General features: G+C 46.9%; 1 protein-coding gene across 1 annotated transcript in view; it reads left to right on the top strand.

The window, feature by feature from the left end:
* ptgs1 (prostaglandin-endoperoxide synthase 1) overlaps positions 1 to 19,671 on the top strand; it is a 67,145-nt gene extending 47,474 nt beyond the window's left edge. The window contains 8 exon segments of the mRNA XM_033049071.1: positions 5,595 to 5,738; positions 6,928 to 7,109; positions 10,324 to 10,407; positions 11,888 to 12,134; positions 15,633 to 15,919; positions 18,311 to 18,458; positions 19,213 to 19,428; positions 19,431 to 19,671. Of these exon segments, the coding sequence (XP_032904962.1) occupies positions 5,595 to 5,738; positions 6,928 to 7,109; positions 10,324 to 10,407; positions 11,888 to 12,134; positions 15,633 to 15,919; positions 18,311 to 18,458; positions 19,213 to 19,428; positions 19,431 to 19,564 (1,442 nt within the window). The 3' untranslated portion in view covers positions 19,565 to 19,671.
* The last annotated feature ends 390 nt before the right edge of the window (positions 19,672 to 20,061 follow it).

Here is a 20,061-nt window from a genome sequence, read left to right on the forward strand (position 1 = left end):
CTACGTTTGCGAAGTGTAAGCGGAGAGGCAGAGAGGGTTCGCCTTTACAGTGAGGACAGTTTCTCTCCGCTGGAACAGCATCTTGTGCAGGGAGCGCCAGGATCGGTGTCACTGCCGCGGGTGTCGTTTCCATTGGAAACGTTGTTACCGGCCGAGAGGGATTGAAGATGGACTGTTGGCGCTGGGGGCTGGTATCCCTACTGTGGGAATCCGGTAGCAGAGTTCCGTGTACTGAAACTCCACCCTGACTCAATAACTTGTCTTCTGGTTAGCAGAGTCTGTGTAGCAACAGTGACAGTGTTAAACACCGGATTGATTTAATAGCCTGCCTTCTGGTAGCAGAGTCTGTGAGTGTTGCGCCGGGGGGCTGGATACGCAGTCTGTGTGCAGGGCTCCAAGCAAAGATACTATAAACATAGTATTATAAGTGTATTATAATAAACATAATATTACATAGTGTCCAAGCAAAGATACTATAACCATAGTAAACACAAACTGTTCCCCCGCAAGGCTGATTACACTGTGAGCGGCATAACTGAAGTCGGGTCAGGTTTACTGAAATGGCGGAAGTTACGCTCCGTTGCGTACTACACGTCAGTCCATTGGATTTTGCAGGAGTGGTCTATCTTGCTCCGCTCTAGTATCTTTGCTTTTAACTGCACACAAAATTATCCTGTGCTTTAACCAAAAATCTTTCAAACTACAGTGGACAAGGTGCACCAAGGTGTGAATCACCATGACGTCAAGAAGCTGTTCTCAAAGCCATGATTACTAAGGAAATATTTGAATGTGAGAACAAGTTTACCTCCAGATTCAGGGATTGTTTTTTCCCAGCTGATCTATCTGGCAACTGAACCATCCTATCCACAACCAGAGAGTTGTCCTGAGCTACTATCTACCTCATTGGAGACCCTCGGACTATCTTTAATCAGGCTTTACTGGACTTTATCTTGCACTAAACGTTATTTCCTTTATCGTGCATCTGCACAGTGTGGATGGCTACATTGCAATCTTGTATAGTCTTTCCGCTGACTGGATAGAACGTAACAAAAGCTTTTCACTGTACCTCGGTCCACGTGACATTGACTAAACCTAACTAACTAACTCAGTGCTGAGGTGGCTCTACAGTGCAACACTCAAAGAAGGAAGTGTGGATTTGTATATAATAGTCATTTACACCCGGGCTCAAGTAGATGCAAATAGATTGTAGTCAGTCACACCCTGCAGGGTGGCGCAGAGACAAAGATCTCACCACCACAACCAAGAATAATGAACGGCTTGGATCGAGTGGATGTGGAGAGGATGTTTCCACTAGTGGGAGAGTCCAAGACTAGAGGTCATAGCCTCAGAATTAAAGGATGTTTTTTTAGGAAGGAGATGAAGAGAAATTTCTTTAGTCAAAAGGTGGTGAATCTGTGGAATTCTCTGTCATAGAGGCCGTCAGTGGATATTTTTGAGGCAGAGATAGATTAATTTTTGATTAGTATGGGTGTCAGGGGTTATGGCAGGAGAATGGGGTTGGAAGAGAGAGATAGATCGGAGTAGACGTGATGGGCTGAATGGCCTAATTCTACTCCTATCACTTATGACCTTATGAACACAGTAGATGTCGAAGGGCCGAATGGCCAACTCCGACATCTATTGTCTATTGAGTTATGAGTGAAGGAACAACGTGCATGCTGAGCAAGAGGCTTTGGCCTCGAGCTGTGCAGTGAAAACATTGCATCCATTCCTCTTGGGCCGGCTTTTCCTTTGGCTGCAAGCACAAACCTTGGAAAGTAATTCCCGGACCCAATCTGGAAATAATCAGTAATGTCTGGGAATGCCAAGGTGGCTTGTTCTCTGATCTCATGATCGCACGATCCGACCAAAATGTGCTGGTGAGATCACCATATCAACCTTCAAACAATGATTGTAAATGCATGATTTTTGTTAAACGTAACAGCTGGGCAGCACAGTGGCGCAGTGGGTGGAGATGCTACCTCACTGTGCTGGAGACCCGCATTAAGAATGCAAGAACGCATATCGCTCTGTTCCCCGGGCAGGTCTGGGTCTCTCTGACCATTGTCTCGTTCACCTTATTCCGACCTACAGGCAGAAACTAAAATCTGCTAAGCCTGTGGTCAAAACAACGAACAGGTGGACAAGCGAGGACATTGAGAACCTACAATCCTGCTTTGCCTGCACGGATTGGAATGTGTTCAGGGAAGCAACCGCAAGCCTCAATGAGTAAACAGACACTGTATCATCATATGTCAGCTTTTGTGAGGACAGTTGCATTCCAACTAGGAACCGGACCTGGTTCAACAACAACTGCAGAACTCAGACAGCTCCGACAGTCTAAAGAGGAGGCCTACAGGAGCGGGGATTCAGACCTCTACAGGCAGGCCAAGTACATCTTGGAATCTGCCTACAGACAGGAAGTGTCACAGCTGGCGTCCTGGTGCCATTGCAACAACCTGGAGCTCAGCTCTTAAGACAGTGGAATTGATTGTAGAAATTTGGAGAGCTCCCCCTCCCCTCACCCCACTCACTACAGTCACGTCTGTTGAGTCTTTTAAGTTCCTGGGAACCATCATCTCCATGGACCTTAAGTGGAGGACTACCATCGACTCTATAGTCAAAAAGGCACAACAGAGGATGTACTTCCTGCGGCAGCTGAGGAAGCATAATCTGCCACAAGCAATGATGGTCAAATGCTACACGGCCATCATAGAGTCTGTCCTTGCCTTCTCCATCATGGTCTGGTTTGGCTCAGCCACCAAGCACGACACCCGGAGGCTGCAGCGAATCGTCCGATCAGCTGAGAAGGTTATTGGCTGCAACCTTCCCTCCGTTGACGAACTGTACACTGCAAGGGCCAGGTAGCGAGTGGGTACGATCATCTCTGACCCCTCTCACCCTGGCCACAAACTCTTTGAATCACTTCCCTCTGGAAGGCGAATCCGGACTGTCATAGCCAGACATAAAAACAGCTTTTTTCCACGAGTAGTAGCTATACTCAATAACCAAAAATCTGTAGCCTCCTTTTGCTCTGGTATTTTATTTCATTCACATGTTTAATCAATAATGTTTTATTATTAATGTTTAATGTTTTATGTATCATTCTTGACTGTCACTGTATGTCATGTTGTCACTTGCGGGCGGAGCACCAAAGCAAATTCCTTGTATGTGAATACTTGGCCAATAAACTTATTCATTCATTCATTCATTGATCCTCGAGTACTGTCTGTCTGGAGTTTGCACGTTCTCCCTGTGATCGCGTGGGTTTCCTCCAGGTGCTCCGGTTTCCTCTCATATCCCAAAGTCGTGCGGGTTTGTAGGTTAATTGGCCTCTGTAAATTTCCCCTCTAGTGTGTTAGTAGTGGATGAGAGAGTGAGATAGCATAGAACTAATACATACGATTTTTACTGCAGATTTATTTAGTAAATTGAATTTAAATTGCCCAACTGTTGAGGAGGGATTATGAATTTGCATCTCCGCGTATTTTAAGAGTCGAGAGTGTTTAATTGTCATATTTACCAGGAACGAAACAATGAAATTCTTACTTGCAGTAGTATACAGGCCTGTAAACAATATGCACAGATAATACACAACACACAAACATTCAATAACATTATAACCACAATACTAGGCAAAAATTACAAAGTCCTTCGTGCAACCAAAGATAGTCCATAGTTCATACCTGAAGTTAGTCTTGTGCTGTATTTAAGTCTGATGGGTGTTGGGAAGAAGCTATCCTTGAACCAAGGATAGCTTTTGAGATGCCTATACCTTCTCCCAATGGTAGGAGTGAAATGAGGGTGTGGTCAAGGTTGTGTGGGTACTGGCTGCCTTTTTGAGTCAGTGCCTCCTATAAGATCCCTTCGATGGTGGAGAGGTCAGAACTGGTGATGGAGCGTGCAGTGTCTCCCAATCTCTGTTGTCTCCTTTGTTCCTGAGCATTAGAGTAGCAAAACCGGGTGCTGATGCAACCAGTCAACGTGCTTTCTATTGTACTGCTGCAGAAATTCAAGAGAGTACTCATCGATGTGTTGAATCTCCTCAACTTCCGCGGAGGTGGAGGCCTTGATTGGTTTTCTTCGTGATTCCATCAACATGGTCGTAGGAAGATAGGCACAAAATGCTGGAGCAACTCAGCGGGTCAGTCAGCAACTCTGGAGAAAAGGAACAGGTGACGTTTCGGGTTGGAACCCTTCTTCAGGCCGATGAATTGCAATGAATTGTTAATTGGATTCGGCCCGAAACGTTGCCTATTTCCTTCGCTCCATAGATGCTGCTGCACCCGCTGAGTTTCTCCAGCGTTTTTGTGTACCTTCTGGCTCCACAGTGATGGGTTTGGATAGAGCAGGCCAGGAATTATGAATCCAGTAATAGAACAGTAGCGGCACTGGACGGCTAAATCCAATTAACAATTCATTGCAATTCATCGGCCTGAAGAAGGGTTCCAACCCGAAACGTCACCTGTTCCTTTTCTCCAGAGTTGCTGCCTGACCCGCTGAGTTGCTCCAGCATTTTGCGCCTATCTTGGGTAGAAAGCAGCACCTGCAATTCCTTCCTACGCAATAATCAATTGCTATCTGCCTCGTTGCCTTCCAGTAACACTGTGTCTGTACAGTGAATTTACTCAGTGCTGGAGCGTAATCTCTTGCATCATGTCCAACCCTCCTGGCTATTCCCACTAACCTTGAAGCAGGAATCCAACAACATAAACACAGGGGATGCAGGAAATGACCATCAGGTCACATAGCAACATCTCAAAGCCGCGTTGGCCTGTGTTGTGGAAACAGGCAGCAGTTGCGAAGCTAACCCGGAGAATTTAAATTGCACTCATTCCACGCACAGCTCAGTGAGACGGCCGATTCTCTGCCAAAGGACTTTGCATTGGCTCGTGCTCCCGAATCCACTCTCAATTACACTTACAAATTAGCCTGTTTATTTCCGCTACATTTACTGGGAAAGTTTAATGTGCGTAAGCAATGAATCTGCATGTGCGTGTGTGAGCTGAGAGGGGAACAATACGGCCATCAGGGCGCACAAAACCTTAACCCTACCTGGACAACAGAGCACAACAAACCACCTCTTGCAGTACAATAATTCCCTACTGTGTTTTGCAGTCATGCTTTGTATTTTGCAAGGTCTATATACCTCTTCAATGCCTTGTAGAATTTCTGTTTGATTTCTGTGTCGTTTATGTATAGTTTATGCTGCTGTGTGTTTGAGTGTATAAGCTTATGATGCTGCAGCAGGCAAGATTTTCATTGTACCCATACCACACCTGTGCTTGTGCATATGATAAACGCTCGACTTTCTCTATCTCTCTCCCTCTCCGTTTTTCTCACAGCATCAAGGTAATGGCATTAAGGGCATTGGGCCAAATGGGACAAGACTTATATGCCAACTTGATTAGCATGGACAAGGTGGGCTGAAGGGCCTGTTTCTGTGCTGTATAACTCCATATTTTATACACCTCAACTAGCTCACAGCGTTAAGGACTATATGGGCCAAAATGCAAATAAATGGGAGGTGTTCAACAGTACTATAACTCTGTGACTCCATCAAAATAACCAGTGGGATGTGTTTCCTCTTACAGCACGGTCGGACCTGATCCCCAGCCCACCGACCTACAACTCCGACTACAACTACCTCACTTGGGAGGGCTTCACCAACCTCAGCTACTACACCCGCTTGCTCCCGTCCGTGCCCCTGGACTGCCCGACCGGCTCCGGAACTAAAGGTAAGGGGCAATGGCCAAGGGTTCCCTACTGGAGATCGGCCTTCCTGAGCGGAGAGTGCGGGTGGCTGAGTATAATCACGGTGACGTCCGCTATTCCCAACGGCATTCCCAACAGTTTCTTGGAAAGGAAGAAACCAAAGAAGAATCGTCAACATTTTATCGCGGGCTGACATTAAACAAAGGCTCACGAACCATCACTGAGTGGTTAAATATGGTTTATGGAAGTGATTCCAGTCACAAATCGGACTGCTGGTACAGAGGAACAGCTGGTAGAGTCACTACCTCACAGTGCAGGTGATCTGGGCTCGATCCTGATTGACACAAAATGCTGGAGTAACTCAGTGGGACAGGCAGCGTCTGGAGAGAAGGAATGGGTGACGTTTCGGGTCGAGACCCTTCTTCAGACTGAAGTCCCTAGTGCTGTCTGTGTGTAGTTTGCACGTTCCCCTTGTGACGGCATGCTTCCTCCCACATTTAGTATTTATAAAGCAGAGATTGACAGCTTCTTGATTAGTAAGGGTGTCAAAGGTTATGGGGAGAAGGCAGGAAAATGGGGTTGAGAGGGAAAGATAGATCAGCCATGATTGAATAGTGGGGTAGATTCGATAAGCCTAATTCTGCTCCCATGACATGAACTATCCATGTCCTCCAGAGATGCTGCCTGACCCACTGAGTTACTCCAGCAGTTACTGTCTTTTGTAAATCGGCATCTGTAGTTCCTTGCATCTACATTGTGTTTTACAGATGCAGCGCGGAAACAGGCCTTTCGACCAGCAGGTCCGCGCCGACCAGTGATCCCCGCACATTAACACTATCCTACACCCACAATTTTTACATTTACCAAGCCAATTAACCTACATACCTGTACGCCTTTGGAGTGTGGGAGGAAACCAAAGATCTCGGAGAAAACCCACGCAGGTCATGGAGAGAACGTACAAACTCCGTACAGACAGCACCCGTAGTCGGGATCGAACCCGGGTCTCCGGCGCTGCATTCGCTGTAAGGCAGCAACTCTACTGGTGCGCCACCGTGACTGCCCAGAAATGTTGCTAATGTTTGGTTGTGTGCCTTTCAGTGAAGTGGCTTTGACAGCAGTCTCAAGGGTGCAAGAAGGCGCAGTGAGTTAGGATTGTGACGGGGCTGTTACAAAAGCCACACAAGTGATGTAGTTTCTTGTTCAACTTTCCAGGGTATAAGACATGGCCGAATGCCACGCAATTGGCTATGGATTTCCTGCTGAGGAAGACGTTCATTCCGGATCCCCAGGGCTCCAACCTGATGTTCGCATTCTTCGCCCAACACTTCACCCATCAGTTCTTCAGGACAAACTTTGACCAAGGTCCGGGGTTCACTAAAGCTCTGGGGCACGGGGTGAGTGACCGATTCCCGAGGCATTAACAAGCAGAGGTTGCCGGAAACACTCGGCAGGTCGGGCAGCACCCGCGGGGAGAGAAACAGAGTGAATGCCTCCGGTCAGAGACACTTTGCCACAATTGGGAGTTAGATGTGGCCCTTGTGGCTAATGGGATCAGGGGGTATGGAGAGAAGGCAGGGATGGGATACTGAGTTGGATGATCAGCCATGATCATATTGAATGGCGGTGCAGGCTCGAAGGGCTGAATGGCCTACTCCTGCACCTATTTTCTATATTTCTATTTTTCTAATTGGGAAAATGAGAATAACAAGTTAGTTGGATCTTTGATATCCAACAGCACCTCCGAGCTGAGGAGTTGTTGTATGTCGGTGCTAAAGGTCCAATCAACTTATTTTTCTGGGCATGTTATGCAGCCTTTGGGACTAAATATCGAGTTCAACAATCTCAGCTAACTCATTCTCCTTTTTGGCCTAAAACTGGCTGGTTCTGCTGTAATGTTGTCCGATCATAACATTCAGCTCAGCTTTCTCTCTCCACAGTCATTGCCTGATCGACGGGCCAATTCCAACATTTTCATCTTGGTGCAGACTTGCATTGTTTTCTCTGAGATATGAGAGGTTGAGGGGAGACCTGTTTATAAAATTATGGGAGGTATGGATAGGGTGGACAGTCAGAACTTTTTCCCCAGTGTAGATATATCAACAATTAGTGGGCATGGCTTCAAGGTGAGAAGGGCAAAGCTTAAAGGAGATGTGCAGGGCATGTTTTTAACACAGAGGGTGGTGGGTGCCTGGAACACACTACCAGGGGCTTTTAAGGTCGAGTGGTCGTCGTTGAAGGTCGAGTGTTTTGTTGATAAACGGAACACTCGACCTTCAACGGCCATTTCGTGGATCCAGTTGACGTTATTAATTTGACGATCATTTGTTTGTAAACTGTCAGCATAGGCAGTCTTTGATTGTGTTAATACTCTATGTTTATTTTTATTTTTTTGAATAAAAGTAGTTTCATAATTTAAAAAAAAAAGGGGGGCTTTTAAGACATCATTTGAATAGACACATAGATATGAAGAGAATGGAGGGATATGGATCATATGTGGGCTGAGGAGATCAGTGTAACTTGGCATCATGTTCAGCATAGATATTGTGGGCCGAAGGGCCTATTCTTGTGTTGTACTTTTCCATGTTTTATGTTCAGCAACAGCTCAGACAGTGCTCATACCACTGCTTTCATTCTCACTGTGAAAGCATACCGGCACCTCCAAATAATTCAACATCATTGTTACATTATGTTCATTAATCATGATTTAAAGAGTGCCGGTACACACATAGATACGATTTGGTAGAGGCATTAAGTTTGCCACAGATATTGAGGGCCAAAGGGCCTGTTCTCGTGCTGTACTGTGTACATACAGCAGTACAGAACAAGAACAGGCTCTTTGGCCCACAATATCTGTGGCGAACTTAATGCCCGATACCAAATCTTATCTTCAGGATTAATAAACCTACATGTCACATGGCTGGGAAACGAAATAATGAAGTTTAATGTTTTCGAGGTGCCTGTTCAAACAAACACGGCATATGGCAATTAAATACTCTTGACTTCTGAAGATACGCACACAATCCTGACTTGGATGTCGCTGGCGCTGGCGTGGGTCCAGAGGAGGTTTACGAGAGTGATCCCAGGAATGAGTGGGTTAAAATATGATGAGCGTCTGACGGCGCTGGGCCTGTACTCACTGGGGTTTAGAAGGAAGAGGGGGGACCTCATTGAAATGTACAGAATAGTGAAAGGCTTGGATAGATGCGGAGAGGATGGTTCCATTATTGGGAGAGTCTAGGACCAGATGTCATAGCCTAAGAATAAAAGGAAGGTTGCTTTAGGAGCAATTTCTTTAGTCAGGGGGTGGTGAATCTGTGGAATTCTTTGCCACAGAAGGTTATAGAGGCCTAGTCAATGGATAATTTTAAGGCAGAGATAGATAGATTCTTGATTGGTAGGGGTTGAGAGGGGTTATCGGGTGGAGAATGGGGTTGAGATGAAGAGATAGATCAGCCATAATTGAATGACGGAGTAGACGATGGGCTAAATGGCCTAATTCTGCTCCTATCACTTATGAACTGACCTGAAAATATATCTTCAACGTCAATGGGTCTAATTCCTGGAGCTCCCTCCCCACAGCATTGTGGGAGCACCTTCCATAAAAGGATGGCAGTGGTTCAACGAGATACCTTATCTCCATCTTCGCATGGTTGGTTGAGGATGCACAATAAATATCTCCCTCACCAACAATGCCCAGACCCTCATTCAAAGTTAAACACAAAATACTGGAGTAACTCAGAGGGTTAGGCAGCATCTATGGAGAATAAGGAATGGGTGACATGACTCAGTCGAGACTTTTTCAGACCACATTTCTGGAGAGAGGAGAGCCCCGGATTGAAATATCACCCATAACTTTTCTCCAGACCCACTGAGTTACTCCAGCACTTTGTGTCTATCATTGGTATAAACCGGCATCTGCAGTTCTTTGTTTCAACGTTTTGTTGAAGTTATGTTGAGTATGGAGAGGCAAGAATAATTGTAGCATGATGAAGATAAACATGGAACATAAAACAGCCCACATGCCTGTGGCGAACATGATGCCAAGACCAAATCTCCTCTGCCTGCACATAATTCATATCCCTTCATTTCCTGTATATGCATATGCCTGTCCAAAATTCTCCTTAATATCGCTATTATATCTGAGGGAGCAGCAGGAATAAGGGAAGAAGTATAGACTTTCTTGCCCCATCACAGTGAAGAATGTGGGGAATCAGCTGTGGTGGATGTTTATGTTAACTTCTATGTAGTTGTGTGTCTTGTTGCTTTTTTAGTATGGCTGTATGGTCATTCACATATCACTGTACCTCAATTGGTACACGTGACAATAAAATACCTTTGAAACGTTTGCCTCCACCACCGCCCATAGCGCGTCCCAGGCACCTACCGCTATTTGTGTCAAAAATATTTTCCCCGCACATCTCCTTTAAATTTTGCCCTTCTCACCTTAAAGCTACATCCACCGGTATTTCAGTTCCCCATCCCGGCCAAAGGGTTCTGACTGTCTACCCTATCCATGCCTCTTGTCGTGTTATATATCAGCCCCCAGGCTGTGAAACGTGTGCGTGTTGGAGGGTTGTTCTTCGAGTTAAACAGTGCAATGTTACACAGGTGGACCTCAGCCACATTTATGGAGTGTCTCTGGAACGTCAACACCAGCTGCGGCTTTTCAAGGACGGGAAGCTGAAGTTTCAGGTACAACCCTCCTCCCACCACACCCCCTCCCCACCTCTGCCGACCCACACAGAAACTCGATCGTTGGGCATTTCGGCCGCGGAGCAAATTTTTCTACAGTGTAAAGTCCGAAGTTTGAGACAGACCCACTGGGGCTGCAGACTGCAGAGTCTCGGACAGCTCAAGGTCGCTCCTAGCTGGCGGGCATTGACAGGTTCTTGATTAGTAAGGGTGTAAAATGGTCATGGGAAGAAGGCAGGAGAATGGGGTTGAGAGTGAAAGATAGATCAGCCATGATAGGATGTCGGAGTGGACTCCATGGGCTGAATGGCCTAATTCTGCTCCCGTGACTTATGAAGAATGCCAACCCAGGACAGGCAGAGCGCACAACCAGCCCGTGAGAACACCTGATGCTGGCCAGGAACAATGCCCACCATTGTAATGTGGCCAAGCTTGGACTGGACCAGTCAGTGGTCAGAGTGTTCCAGGCCGCGTGGCCACATACGCTGCTCCACTGATCTGGAATGGTGTTCTATAATGGGATTGCTCTGCAGTGAGCTGGCACGGACACGATGGGCCGAATACCCTCCTTCCCTGCCCTGAGTGGCTCCCACTGTTCACCCGGGTGTCCGAGGAATAGTCGGTAGGTCCAGCACCCCTGGGCCTGGATGAAAGAGGCAGCTCTGGTGTGAGAGGGCAGCTGTGAGCAGCATGGCTCATGCTTCCAGCACAAGGTCTGGCTATGTCCCAGAGTCGTGGACTGACCACTCTTCAGGCCTAAGCCTGTGCTCTCTCCACATCCCCGGGAGCTGTGTGTCCCAAAGCGTTGCACCTTCCCTGCTCTCCATCGCTGGTCGGCTTGTCTCGGAAGCTCCCTGCTGATGCCACAGAATTGGTTGTAAAGACTCATTAAAAACATCACACTCATGCAATACAGGGCGGCATAGTGGCACAGCTGGTAGAGTTGCTGCTGCCTCAGCCAGGTTCAACCCTGACATCGGGTGCTGTACGTGAGGAGTATTCATCTTCTCCCTGTGACCTGCGTGGGTTTCCTCCAGGTGCTCCGATTTGCTCCTACATCTCAAAGACGTACAGTTTTAGTTTAGTTTAGAGATACAGCATTGAAACAGGCCTCTCTGCCCACTGTCCACACCGACCAACAATACACTGGTTCTATCCCACACACAAGGGACAATTTAGCAAAGCCAATTAGCCTACGAACCTGTACGTCTTTGGAGTGTGGAAGGAACCCAGAGCACCTGAAGAAAACCCACACAGGTCACAGGGAGAACGTAGAAACTCCATACAGACAGCACCTGGGTCTCTGGCACTGTAAGGCAGCAACTCTACTGCTGCGCCACTGTGCTATCTGTAATTTAATTGCCCACTGTAAAATTGCCGCTGGTGTGCAGGGAGTGGATGAGAAAGTGGGATAACATTGGGTGATCTATGGTCGATCACAAAAGGGGGGGGAAGGTCTAATGGTTTGATCTTTGTTGAGGTGGTGAAGGGAGAGATGTACCCCCCGTCGGTGAAGGAAACATCGGTCAAGATGAAGTACCCGAGCTCGGTGCCGTGGGACAAGCAGCTGGCCTTTGGCCACGAGTTGTTCGGCCTGGTTCCTGGCCTGATGATGTACGGCACAATCTGGCTCCGTGAACACAACCGGGTCTGCGACATCCTGAAAGGGGAGCACCCGACCTGGAGCGACGAGCAGCTCTTCCAGACCACCAGGCTCATCCTCATGGGTACGGCTACGCATCCCTTCCGTCACTCCGGGCTTGGACCCTGCATCCCACTGGCTGCTGGGGGGCCTGGTGTTAGTGGACATTGGCCACAGCACAGATAGGAAAGTGGGCTAACTTAGAACTAGTGGGAACTAGTCAGTAAACATTGATCACAGTGGGATGGCATAGAACTAGGGCCAGATGTCTAATGCTGCTCCTATCGCTTTTGAACGTGTCAACTTATGAACTATTGTGAACTAGTATGTAGACATTGACCACAGCATGGTTAGGAAAGTGGGATGATGTAGAACAAGTGTGAATGAAGGGGGAAGCCAGTGGGGAGGGGGAGGGGGTAGGTTTGCCTGTGGTCACATGTAGTGACAGGCAGTATATAGGACTATTCGGTGACGTTTTATAACTTTGTTGGCGCCAAAACGTGGTGACACTTTTGTACTGCTTACATAGAAACATAGAAAATAGGTGCAGGAGTAGGCTATTCGGCCCTTTGAGCCTGCACCGCCATTCGGTGAGGTCTGCCACACAATTTTACCAGGTTGTACGCAAAACAAAGCATTTCACTCTAGGTGGCAAGAAAGTATCATCGAGTTGAATGGGGTGGGAGATTGCAACCTTCACGTGGTCCACCCTGTTTCGACTAATGCAATCAACCCGACGTCCACAAACAAGATCAAATAGAACAAGTTGACCTGCAACTTTAGGCTGTGCACGCCATACGCAAGAAGAAGATTGAATTGAATCATTGACCTAGTTAGTAGACATTGACCACAGCATGTTCCCTCCTCAGGATTAGGTTTAGGTTTATTCTTCTCACATGAACTAAAGTACTGCAAAATGCTTTTGTTGCCTGCTATCTGGACATATACAGGACATATACTGGACATATACAGGACAAAGGGAATGACGTTTAGTGCAAGGTAAAGTCCGATTAAACATAGCCTGAGGTTCTCCAATGTAGTAGTTCAGGACCACTCTCTAGTTGTTGGTAGGGTGGTTCAGTTGCCTGAGAACAGCTTGGAAGAAACTGGTCCTTCCCTGTATTCACACTTATGTACTTCTTGCTTGATGGGAGACTGGAGAAGAGGGAGCGACCAGGGTGAGACTTGTCCTAAATTATGCTGGTGGCCTTGCCGAGCAGGTCAATGAAAAGCTTTGTTTTAGAAACATAGAAAATAGGTGCAGGAGTAGGCCATTCGGCCCTTCGAGCCTGCACCGCCATTCAATATGATCATGGCTGATCATCCAACTCAGTATCCTGTACCTGCCTTCTCTCCATACCCCCTGATCCCTTTAGCCACAAGGGCCACATCTAACTCCCTCTTAAATATAGCCAATGAACTGGCCTCAACTACCTTCTGTGGCAGAGAATTCCAGAGATTCACCACTCTCTGTGTGAAAAATGTTTTCCTCATCTTGGTCCTAAAAAAAATCCCCCTTATCCTTAAACTGTGACTTAAAAAATTGCATGCTAAGCAATCAAAGCAGATGATGCAATGCATAAAAACAATCAAGCCAATCTCCAGTGCAATAGGTAGAGCAAAGGGGAAGATACCAGAATGTAATTCTCAGCATTGTAGCGCACCAGTTTTATAGACAATGTCCAATGTCCACAATGGGATAGAGGTGAATCGGGCAGTACCCTAGCTTATGGGAGGGAGGTGGGAGGAGATAGGACAAGGAGTGATATGGTGGAGAGGGGTGGGGGGGGAGAGAACCTGGGAATTTGGGCGGACATAGCTCCTGGGGTGGGTGACTGTATTCCAGTGCAATATGCTCAGGCGTTTACTTTGAAAAAATATATTGAGGATATTCAGTTCAACAACTTCAACTTGAAATACCTCAACCCAGAAATGAAGCATTCCAGCCAAGTGCAGCTCTTGGGCTCGAAGTCGCTCTTGTCTGGCAGACTCGTTGTGGTATTGTTGTGTTTGGAGGAATGTTATTCTATTCAGTTGCTGAGAAGCACAATAATATTCTGTGAAGATGCCGGATAAAGATAATTTGTTTAACAGGGGGTAATGACGAGGCTGGCCGTGACTTCCTGTGCAATGTCTGCAAATGCGGCAAGCGCTGCAAGTTCTAGCACCCCGACATTAGTGAGGTGTCCGACTTGGGTGTGAAAAAAAACGAGTTTGTCTTTTGCCACGACTATCAGAACAAGGAATGCACTCGTATCAACTGCAAGTTTCTTCATGGGACAAAGGGAGATGAGGACCATTACAAAAAAAATGTACTCCTGCTTCGGAGACGTGGTGTGTAGTCTGCTTCCAGGAAGAAGTCATGGAGGCAGAGAAGGTCAAAGGGGTGAGCGATGACAGAGTTGAGGTCACAGTCAGATCAGCCACCATCTAACTGAACAGTGGAGTACTATTGGATACAGTGGAGCTCTTGGATACAATGTGTGGGACACACAGAGAGGGGGCCTCCAAACTCAGTCATGGCGAACTGGTGGCTCCTCACCCCAAACCCATGAAATTGGTATAAAATTATCGAAAATTTCCAAAAGCATAACCATGACATACTAGAAAATTATTTGCAGACATTTAAACTGTGTTTCGGTTTAGGTTTAGATTTACTAATGCCATGTGTACCAAGGTACAGTGAAAAGCTTTGTTTTGCATGCTATCCACACAGATCAGATAATATCATACATACAGTACAATCAGGTCAAACTCAATTACAATAGGTAGAGCAAAGGGGAAGATACAGAGTGCAGAATGTAGTTCTCAGCATTGTAGCACAACAGTTCCATAGACAAAGACTAATGTCCACGATGCGGCAGGGGTGAATCGGACTGCACCGACTCATGGAAGGACCGTTCAGAAGCCTGATAGCGGAGGGGAAGAAGCTGTTCCTGAATCTGATGGTTCATGCTTTGAAGCTTCTGCCGGTTTGGAGCAGGGAGACTGGGGGGGGAGGGGGTGATCAGGATGGGACAAGTCTTTGAATATGTTGGCTGCGTTTGCAAGGCAGAGTAAAGTGTGGATGGAGTGAATGGTGGGCAGTGTGGTCTGTGTGATGGACTGGGCTACATCCACAACTGCAATTTCTTACATTCTTACGAGCTGTTCCCAAACCAAGCTGTGATGCAACGCGACAGAATACTTTCTATGGTGCATTCATAATGTTGCCTGGGTTTGTGGGGTTGTCATAGGCAGGTTGGCTAGACTGAGACTTCTTTCTTTGGAGCGTAGGAGGCTGAAGGGATGACCTTATAGAGGTGTACAAGATCACGAGAGGCATTGTAACGCATCAGACAAAGTCCAATGATGTAGAGGTGAATTGGACAAAACCCTAGTTTATGGAATGACCGTTCAGAAGCCTGATAACAGAGGGGAAGTTCCTGAGTGTGGTGGTGTGTGCTTTCAAAGTTCTGATGGGAGGAGAGAGAAGAAGGAGTGATCGAGATGGGACAAATCTGTGATTATGTTGCTGAGATGATTATGATTCTTCTTGCGCTGAGATGTGTGAAGTTTGACGTTGTTCATGTCTGCGTCGCAGGAGAAACCATTAAGATAGTGATTGAAGATTACGTGCAGCACCTGAGTGGTTACAACTTCATCTTGAAGTTTAAGCCGGAACTAATGTTCAAGGAGCCGTTCCAGTACAGCAACCGGATCGCCCTGGAGTTCAACCATCTTTACCACTGGCACCCGCTCTTGCCCGACACCTTCACGGTCCAAGGCCACGAGTTCAAATACGAAGAGTTTCTTTTCAAACCAGAGATCCTGCTGGACTTTGGAGTGGATGCTCTGTTGGAATCGTTCACAAAGGAGAGAGCTGGACAGGTAAAGCATGTCTTTTGGTTACCAGTGACAGAGGGTTGCCGTTAAATATAGAGTCATACAGCACGGAAACGGGCCCTTCGGCCCAACTTGCCCATGCCTGACCAAGATGCAACATCTACACTGGTCTTGTCTGCAAATGTTTGGTCCATATCCCTCCAAACCTTTCCTATCCATGTACCTGTCTTTTAAATTACACGGTACATAGACAGGACAGGTTTGGAGGGATATGGACCGAATGCTGGCAGGTGGGACTAGCGTAGCAGGGACATGATGGCCGTGTGGGAAAGTTGGGTCGAAGGGCCTGTTTTCTACACTGTATCATTCTATGACTCTAAATGTAGCTAATAGTACCTGCCTCAACCACCTCCTCTGGCAGCTCGTTCCATATACCCCCACCCTCCGAGTGAAAAAGTTGACCCTCAAGTTCCTAATAAATCGTTCCCCTTTCAGCTTAAAAATATTAAATCTGATTCTTTGATTCTCCTTCTCTGGGGAAAGACTGTGCATTCACCCAATCTATTCCCCCTCATGATTTTATACACATAGCCCTGCTCAGATTAGGAGTACAGTGGTTAAGTTACTGGACTGGCAGCCTGTGCCTCTGGACTATTGATCAATAGACACGAGTTTGAATCTCGCCTCGCCAAATCTGACAATTGAAATTCATTTTTAAACAACAGCCAGATCTATCCTGGGCCTCCTCCGTTGCCAGAGCGAGGACATGTGCAAACTGGAAAAGCAGCACCTCTTTTCCACTTGGGTAGGTTACAACCCTATAGTATGAACATTGAATTCTCCACCTCCAAGTAATACCCCCTCTCCTCTACCCCTTCCACATAAATGTCTCCCACCATTCTGTGGAATGTCCCTGTGAACTGCTTCACACAGAGACAGCTCAGGGAATAACAACAACCCCACTCGGTTTCAGACCAAGGCACGAGAGACTGCCCATGCTGGAATCCAGAACAAGAAACAAACTCCCTTCCATTGACTACATCTACACCACGCAAGGCCACCAACATAATCAAGGACCAGTCTCACCCCAGTCACTCCCTCTTCTCCACTTTCCCATCAGCCAAGAGGTACAGAAGTGTGAAAACCCACCCCTCCAGATTCAGGACCTGTTTCTTCCCAGCTGTTATCAGGGAACCGTATCACCCTCACCAACTGGAGAGCGGTCCTGATCTCCCATCTACCTCATGGGAGACCTTTGAACTGTCTTTAATCGGAATTTATCTTGCACTAAACATTATTCCGTTTATCATGTATCTGTACACTGGATGACTCTGACCTTCCTTCCATCGAGGGGATTTATCGCAGTCGCTGCCTCAAAAAGGCTGGCAGTATCATCAAAGACCCACACCATCCTGGCCACACACTCATCTCCCTGCTACCTTCAGGTAGAAGGTACAGGAGCCTGAAGACTGCAACAACCAGGTTCAGGAATAGCTACTTCCCCACAGCCATCAGGCTATTAAACCTGGCTCGGACAAAACTCTGATTATTAATAACCCATTTTCTGTTATTTGCACTTTATGTGTGTATATATTTATATTATGGTATATGGACACACTTATCTGTTTTGTAATAAATGCCTACTATGTTCTGTGTGCTGAAGCAAAGCAAGAATTTCATTGTCCTATACAGGGACACATGACAATAAACTCACTTGAACTTGAACTTGAACTTGAACTTGGTTTGTAATGTCCAAATGCCTTTTATAATTGTCCTGATAAAGTGTCCTGACCCAAAACGTTATCTGTCCATTTGCCATCCACGGATGCTGCCTGACCTGCTGAATTCTTCCAGCAGTATGTCTGTTCCTCTATTAAACGACAGCAGTTCCCCGCTCCAAGTTTCTATCCTCAGGGTGTTGGATGGTCAGTAACCTCCTGTCCTGCACCTGTATCCTGTTTCCTGCATCACACCATTGCGGCAGCTTGAAAGAGTTCCAATTTGCCTTGAAGGAAGTTTGGGAGGAATGTACCAGGCACTACAGAAATGTAATTAACAATGTGATCATACAACATAAATTCATAAGATCTAAGAGCAGAATTAGGCAAGACAGCCCATCAAGCCTACTCCACCATTCAATCATGGCCGATCTATCTTTCCCTTTCAACCCCATTCTCCTGCCTTTGCCCTATAACCCCTGACACCCTTACAAATCAAGAATCTATTCATCTCCGCCTTAAAAGTATCCTTTGACTTTGCCTCCACAACCTTCTGTGGCAATGAATTACATAGATTCGCCAGCCTAAAGAAATTCCTTCTCATCTCCTTTCTAAAAGTACGTCCTTTTATCATAGACTCTCCTACGTCAAGGAATATGAACTTCCCCAGAAAGAACCAATGAATCAATTTCTAAACGTGGACAATTTCTCGCTACAGATCGGCGGGGGGAGAAACATCAATGGGCATGTGCTGCATGTGGCGATCTTGGCCATCGAACACGCCAGGACCCTGAGAATGCAGCCCTACAACATGTACCGCAAGTGGTTCGGTCTGAAGCCTTACGAATCTTTCCAAGAACTCACAGGTACGCTGGGGTAGGGTGGGCGTGGGTGTCATCGGTCCCCGTGAGGGGCCGCCTCAGGGAGCACTCTAGGCCGAGGGAGAGGCAGGGGAACGGAGGACCTGAATGGAGAGGAGGATTGTAGTGGTCGTCACATACCGACTGCTACACTTGGCATGGCACACGTACCTAGAATTCATGAAACTGACTCGTTTTAACTGTGTAGGAAAAACAGTATCTCCGTTCTGGCACGCCCCCACTTCCTGAGAAGGTAGAGTAGGTAAAGAGATGAAGGGGGTTTTCTCCAGGTGTTCCGGTTTTCTCCCACACTCCAAAGCCGTGCAGATTTGTAGGGTAATTGACTTGTGTAAACAATCCCTACTATGTAGGATAGTCCTAGTGTAAGGGGTGATCATTGATCATATGGACCCGGTGGGCCGAAGGGCCTGTTTCCACATTGTATCTCTAAAACCTAAAGTCTTTGCCACTTCCCCTGGCAGCTCATTCCATATACCCACTTCCCTCTGTGAAAAAAATTGCCCCTCAGGTTCCTATTAAGCTTTTTCCCTCTCACCTAAAACCTATGCCCTCTAGTTCCTAATTCCCCCGACCCTGGGAAAAAGACTGTTCATCCACCTTATCTATTCCCCTCATGATCTTGTACACCTCAACCTCCTGCTAGGAATGAAGTCCTAGCCTGCCCAGGCTCTCCCTCTAGCTCAGGCCCTCGAGTCCTGGCAACATGCTCGTCAGTCTTCTCTCTCCACTCTTTCCACAGGTGAAACGGAAATAGCAGCTGAACTGGAGAAACTTTATGGGCACATCGATGCCATGGAATTTTATCCTGGCTTGATGCTGGAGAAGCCGTACGAGGGTGCTATTTTCGGGGAAAGCATCGTAGAAATGGGAGCTCCCTTCTCCCTCAAGGGTCTCATGGGAAACCCCATCTGCTCTCCTTTTTACTGGAAGCCGAGTACTTTTGGGGGGCAAACTGGGTTGATATCGTCAACACAGCCACGCTTCAGAAACTGGTCTGCCGCAATAGTAAGACATGCCCAAATGTGGCTTTCCACACCTCTGATAGTGTGAGCAGCAGGGTCCGAGGAAGAAAAGCTCGAGCTGAAGACTGAGTTCTAACCACCAGGAAGATCTTGGGACTGGTCGGGAGATTTATTGACAACTCTTATATATTGGCTCCTTTAAGTAATTCGACCTTTAAGGAGCAGATTGTCCCAGTCAAAAAACAGAGATGCTTTCCTTTGGAGAAACGAGGAACTGCAGATGTTCGTTTATAAAAAAGGACACAGAGTGCTGGAGTAACTCAGCAGGTTGGGCAGCATCTCTGGAGAGCAAGGACAGGTGACATTTCAGGTTGCGACCCTTCGTCAGATGAAACGTCACCTATCCATCTGGTGGGAGATGTTTCAGGGTCATGACCCTTCTTTGACTGATGAAGGTCCTGACCCAAACGTCATCTAGCCACGTTCTCCAGAGCTGCTGCCTGACCCGCTGAGTGACTTCAGCACTTTGTGTACGTTTCTTTGGATCTGGATCGGGTATCAACAAGAAGGCAAGGCCATCTGATGGTGAATTACTGAAGCATGATTGGAATTCACTGCCAGTGTTT

This window comes from Amblyraja radiata, chromosome 32 (genome assembly GCF_010909765.2).
Source record: "Amblyraja radiata isolate CabotCenter1 chromosome 32, sAmbRad1.1.pri, whole genome shotgun sequence".
NCBI lineage: Eukaryota > Metazoa > Chordata > Chondrichthyes > Rajiformes > Rajidae > Amblyraja > Amblyraja radiata.